The 6,814-nt window shown below is 40.1% G+C and overlaps 1 protein-coding gene across 1 annotated transcript in view; it reads left to right on the top strand.

Annotated features, from left to right (window-relative positions):
* The first annotated feature begins 512 nt into the window (after nt 1–512).
* LOC139765869 (dual oxidase 2-like) overlaps nt 513–6,814 on the top strand; it is a 188,292-nt gene continuing 181,990 nt past the window's right edge. Inside the window, exon 1 of the mRNA XM_071693732.1 lies at nt 513–648. Within this exon, the coding sequence (XP_071549833.1) occupies nt 644–648 (5 nt within the window). The 5' untranslated portion in view covers nt 513–643. The remainder of the gene's footprint in view (nt 649–6,814) is intronic.

Here is a 6,814-nt window from a genome sequence, read left to right as displayed (position 1 = left end):
AACCCACCCATATACCTGACCGATGTGACCATTCTCCTATATTCTGGATATGTTTTTCACCTCCAGTACATCCCGCTGTAAGTTCACAATCTCGTTAATCTGATCACAATATTTTGTGGTTTATCAAGTATATTAGCACAAATTTTCTGCACATGGTGAAAGTTCAATGGCACTATGAGCCTTGTATAGGCCAAGACCCTTTAATATTCTGTTTGTGTTTGAGTGTGTTTGTGCATTTATTTTTGTGTGTATGAGCGTCTGTTTCCTGTCTTTGTATGTCAGTGTTGCATGAGTTTATTTGTGAATGTGTAGTATACGTGGATGCGTTTGTGTGTGTGTCATTAAAACATCATTTATACTATTTTGTATAGCGATTCAGTGAGAGGATAAGGCAAAGCAGTTTTCTGGAGAGTTATTCGGTTGAATTTGGGTCGACAGCTGTGGGTTAGTTGAAACTGATTTGTAGGATAATCGGCTGGCGTTGGCTCGGTAGGTGTAAGTGACAAGGCTTAGGGACAGTCGGTTGTGACGGTGACAGCAAAGCAAAGAGGCGTGGCCGTTATCAGAGCTGTAACGTCATATCCGACTTTCTGTACGCCGTCAAGCGGTGGACTATGTCACTTGCGTTCGTGGAGTCGTCGAGATGCGGTAAGTGTCATCTTTTTCACGTATGATGGTATCCTTTTACCGCATTTTTACTTTTACTGAGTTTATTGCATTTTCTAAGTTCGTTCGCTTGCTCCGTGGAGTGCGTACGTTTTCCTTTAAACTCTTCAGTCAAAGTCTGCTGAAAGGTCAAGAAGCTTGAAGGAGGTGATTTTGGGAGTAGCAATGGCGTTGATTTGGCGGAGGCAGGTACATTGGACGATGATTGGGCTTTATCTGATAATGGTATAGACTATGATAGTACGCCATTTGAACGTGACAAAAGTAAAAGGAAGCTGCTTAAGTTAGAAAGTCAGGTGTAGTTGAGGAAATGACCAATGGAAGAGAGCTGCGTCGAAATTAGCGATGAAAATCAAGGAAAGGATAGATTTCGTAATTTCTTAGCAAGAAAGTGTCTTTACTTCCCGAGGTGGAGTGAGGAGTTAGACTAGCTAAATCTGAAATAGTTTTCGAGGATGGTAGGCACTGGCCCTATATGATAAAGGTGAAGGATGGTGAGGAGGTTGAATATTTGTGTTCAAAGGGTTTTGAAAACGTGTTATTTAAAGTGCCGAAAGATACTGAGAAGTGTACGAAGATACTTATGTATGATTATCCCACATATTTGGATCCAGGTGATGTATTGACTCATGTTTGTGTGGGGTAAACGAAGTGTTCGATTTAATGGGAAACTTGAACCGAAACCACAATTGGCAGCCTTAGTAAAAGGAACATCGTAAGAGACGGCTTTTGTTAAATGCTTATGACATCATAAAATGCTTTTGATAATGAGAATTTTGTTTTGTGTCATAAATGTAGTAAAAGGGTTCACATGCGTATAAGTGCCACAATGACTACCAGTGTAATTGTTGTAGAAGAAACAAAAAAACATGATTACAAAAAATTTTCTGATAGAATTACGAAAACATTAAGGCTGTACCAAAATGCTGTGAGTGTGGTGGTGTTCATAATGCCAATTCTTAGGCATACCTGAAAGGCTCAAGTAGGGCATTTAAAGGAAAAAAGGAATCCGATAACTGTAGCAGACAAAAACAATGAAATGTAAAGATATTAATGGTAACTTAGCTTTAATGATGTGTGGGGAAAAATAAAGATGTAAATAAGCCTCTGCAGCAACTGTTGTAGGGCAGATATGAAATGTTAATCAGGAACGCAAAAGTAGGATTATCTCTTGATTTGTAAAATGCTGAAATTGCATCAGTCTTGGAAAAGAAATTGAAGGTCCGAAGCAGTTGATTCCAACAGGACAGAAAAATGTAAAATGTTTGTATTTTTTGGATGGGATGGTTGCTAAAGAGAGGGTTATAGTTAACTGACAATGAATTTGTTAGGCCAAAGTTGGTGTCCGGTAATGGTTTGCTTTTGTGGGAGGATGAAAAATGAGAAGAAATACTGTTATGTATGATATGTTTAGTATTGTAGTTCTATTGTTAATTGCACGTATTACCCTAAAGAGAAATTAGAACTGAATGTTCTTGTTTCAGCGAGGCAAAGTAGGGATTAGATTGCTTCTCATCGAACTCAAGTTTTATTATACAATGGAATGTCAACATTTACCAGAAGAGGTCTACAGATGTTCATGCCTATGTGTTAGTAAATAATATTGATTGCTCCGCAAGAGGTTATTACTCATGCTGCATGTCAGCAATTAAAAGGATAACAGTGTCTTGAGTTGCAAGTTGATTTGGAAATCCTGGAGGGTTAACACATACTTTAAAAATAACATACAGGCCACTCTACATTCTGCTCATAGAGTAAACGGTATAGAGTATTTGTTTCAACATTCACATGGATGCTGAAATAACTTGCATGCTTAATATGTAAGTACTTGCAAATTATATGGGACTTGAAGATCTGCCAATTGTATCTTCCCGTCTGATTGTCATTTGTTGGTTGGTGATATAAATGCAAGGCAGAAGAATTTTAGGAGTAAAAGTACTGAAAATATGAATGGAAATATATTGCACTGAATCTTTTAAGAGCCCAATAACAATGTAAGCATTTTGGGGGATGGTGAACCTACTCTTGTGAGAGGGGTAAGACTAGATTATGCAATTCATCTTAATTTTGGAGAAATTCAAGTAAATGCTGTTAATGTATTAAGTTAATATGTTAAGTGACCACTTTTCTGTTATTATATGAGTAAAATGAAATTCGTAAATAACAGAAAAAGATGTGTGTCGAAAGATTAACAAGTTAAGGTTATAGTGAGAGTTAGTGAATGGTATAAGGAGTAAAGAAAATCAAATGAAGAAAAATTGCCGCACCGAGCAGTCGATAATTATGATCAACTAGTTCATCGTGTACTCCACATGAGAAGAGAGTCGGACCGTCTTCATCGATTTATCTATACGTTTCAGCGGCGGACAAACGCTATTTTTCGCAAATATCTCATAAACGATTCATTGTATCATTATGATATTTCAGCACACCAACACCCGGGCCAAATGTATGGCTGACATACCACATTGCTATATGTGTTATGTGAGGAGTTTACTCGTGAAAAAAAATACGAAACCGAGTAGTCACACTGACGCTTTCGAAGGAAAGTGTGGCCCCCCCCAACACCCCAATTCCCCCTTTCTCGCCATCGTTATCCCTCCTCTTCTCCCTCTAACTCCTCATCACCCAACCTTGTGTCCCTCCCTATTTTCCCATAACTTTAGTACGTAATTATAATAGAATGTTATGTAGATGTATATGTATAGGTATGATTATTAACTAACAGTATGGTACAATTCCATAGACGCAAGACGTATTTCACGTTGATAATTACTGTACAACAGCATATTTACATACATGTAGCATGAAGAAGGTCGATTTTAAAGTCTTTATGGTCAACCAAGTGAACACGATGTACTGCCATTACCTGTGGTCTGGACCTTCTAGGAAGTGTTACTGCTGTTATTAGTACATAATGTGTACCTACCCATCATAAACTGTTAACCTGGTCCAGTTAATATACTGTCAGTTTGTTGACTGGTCTCTTTCATATCTATATTATCACGAAATTATAATCTGCATATAATTTCGCCCTCTATATATATATATATATCTGCCACTCTATCATCAAACACATTCAACAAACCTTCAAAATACTCACTCCATCTCCTTCTCACATCACCACTACTTGTTATCACCTCCCCATTTGCGCCCTTCACTGAAGTTCCCATTTGCTCCCTTGTTTTACGCACTTTATTTACCTCCTTCCAGAACATCTTTTTATTCTCCCTAAAACTTAATGACACTCTCTCACCCCAACTCTCATTTGCCCTTTTTTTCACCTCTTGCACCTTTCTCTTGACCTCCTGTCTCTTTCTTTTATACGTCTCCCACTCAACTGCATTTTTTCCCTGCAAAAATCGTCCAAATGCCTCTCTCTTCTCTTTCACTAATATCTTACTTCTTCATCCCACCACTCACTACCCTTTCTAATCAACCCACCTCCCACTCTTCTCATGCCACAAGCATCTTTTGCGCAATCCATCACTGATTCCCTAAATACATTCCATTCCTCCCCCACTCCCCTTACTTCCATTGTTCTCTTGGTCAATCTTTCCTCACTCATTCTCTCCATGTGCCCAAACCACTTCAAAACACCCTCTTCTGCTCTCTCAACCACGCTCTTTTTATTTCCACACATCTCTCTCACCATTACGTTACTCACTCGATCAAACCACCTCACACCACACATTGTCCTCAAACATCTCATTTCCAGCACATCCATCCTCCTGCGCACAACTCTATCCATAGCCCACGCCTCGCAACCATACAACATTGTTGGAACCACTATTCCTTCAAACATACCCATTTTTGCTTTCCGAGATAATGTTCTCGACTTCCACACATTCTTCAAGGCCCCCAGAATTTTCGCCCCCTCCCCCACCCTATGATCCACTTCCGCTTCCATGGTTCCATCCGCTGCCAGATCCACTCCAGATATCTAAAACACTTCACTTCCTCCAGTTTTTCTCCATTCAAACTCACCTCCCAATTGACTTGACCCTCAACCCTACTGTACCTAATAACCTTGCTCTTATTCACATTTACTCTTAACTTTCTTCTTCCACACACTTTACCAAACTCCGTCACCAGCTTCTGCAGTTTCTCACATGAATCAACCACCAGCGCTGTATCATCAGCGAACAACAACTGACTCACTTCCCAAGCTCTCTCATCCCCAACAGACTTCATACTTGCCCCTCTTTCCAAAACTCTTGCATTTACCTCCCTAACAACCCCATCCATAAACAAATTAAACAACCATGGAGACATCACACACCCCTGCCGCAAACCTGCATTCACTGAGAACCAATCACTTTCCTCTCTTCCTATACGTACACATGCCTTACATCCTCGATAAAAACTTTTCACTGCTTCTAACAACTTTCCTCCCACACCATATATTCTTAATACCTTCCACAGAGCATCTCTATCAACTCTATCATATGCCTTCTCCAGATCCATAAATGCTACATACAAATCCATTTGCTTTTCTAAGTATTTCTCACATACATTCTTCAAAGCAAACACCTGATCCACACATCCTCTACCACTTCTGAAACCACACTGCTCTTCCCCAATCTGATGCTCTGTACATGCCTTCACCCTCTCAATCAATACCCTCCCATATAATTTACCAGGAATACTCAACAAACTTACACCTCTGTAATTTGAGCACTCACTCTTATCCCCTTTGCCTTTGTACAATGGCACTATGCAGGCATTCCGCCAATCCTCAGGCACCTCACCATGAGTCATACATACATTAAATAACCTTACCAACCAGTCAACAATACAGTCACCCCCTTTTTTAATAAATTCCACTGCAATACCATCCAAACCTGCTTCCTTGCCGGCTTTCATCTTCCGCAAAGCTTTCACTACCTCTTCTCTGTTTACCAAATCATTTTCCCTAACCCTCTCACTTTGCACACCACCTCGCCCAAAACACCCTATATCTGCCACTCTATCATCAAACACATTCAACAAACCTTCAAAATACTCACTCCATCTCCTTCTCACATCACCACTGCTTGTTATCACCTCCCCATTTGCGCCCTTCACAGAAGTTCCCATTTGCTCCCTTGTCTTACGCACTTTATTTACCTCCTTCCAGAACATCTTTTTCTTCTCTCTAAAATTTAATGATATATATATATATATATATATATATATATATATATATATATATATATATATATATATATATATATATATATATATATATATATATATTTTTTTTTTTTTTCTTTTTTTTTATACTTTGTCGCTGTCTCCGGCGTTTGCGAGGTAGCGCAAGGAAACAGACGAAAGAAATGGCCCAACCCCCCTCATACACATGTATATACATACGTCCACACACGCAAATATACATACCTACACGGCTTTCCATGGTTTACCCCAGACGCTTCACATGCCTTGATTCAATCCACTGACAGCACGTCAACCCCGGTATACCACATCGCTCCAATTCACTCTATTCCTTGCCCTCCTTTCACCCTCCTGCATGTTCAGGCCCCGATCACACAAAATCTTTTTCACTCCATCTTTCCACCTCCAATTTGGTCTCCCTCTTCTCCTCGTTCCCTCCACCTCCGACACATATATCCTCTTGGTCAATCTTTCCTCACTCATTCTCTCCATGTGCCCAAACCACTTCAAAACACCCTCTTCTGCTCTCTCAACCACGCTCTTTTTATTTCCACACATCTCTCTTACCCTTACGTTACTCACTCGATCAAACCACCTCACACCACACATTGTCCTCAAACATCTCATTTCCAGCACATCCATCCTCCTGCGCACAACTCTATCCATAGCCCACGCCTCGCAACCATACAACATTGTTGGAACCACTATTCCTTCAAACATACCCATTTTTGCTTTCCGAGATAATGTTCTCGACTTCCACACATTCTTCAGGGCCCCCAGAATTTTCGCCCCCTCCCCCACCCTATGATCCACTTCCGCTTCCATGGTTCCATCCGCTGCCAGATCCACTCCCAGATATCTAAAACACTTCACTTCCTCCAGTTTTTCTCCATTCAAACTCACCTCCCAATTGACTTGACCCTCAACCCTACTGTACCTAATAACCTTGCTCTTATTCACATTTACTCTTAACTTTCTTCTTCCACACACTTTA

Source organism: Panulirus ornatus, chromosome 56 (assembly GCF_036320965.1).
Source record: "Panulirus ornatus isolate Po-2019 chromosome 56, ASM3632096v1, whole genome shotgun sequence".
NCBI classification, from domain to species: Eukaryota; Metazoa; Arthropoda; class Malacostraca; order Decapoda; family Palinuridae; genus Panulirus; species Panulirus ornatus.
The sequence above is the reverse complement of the archived record's forward strand: the minus strand, read 5'-3'. Positions and strand labels throughout refer to the sequence as shown.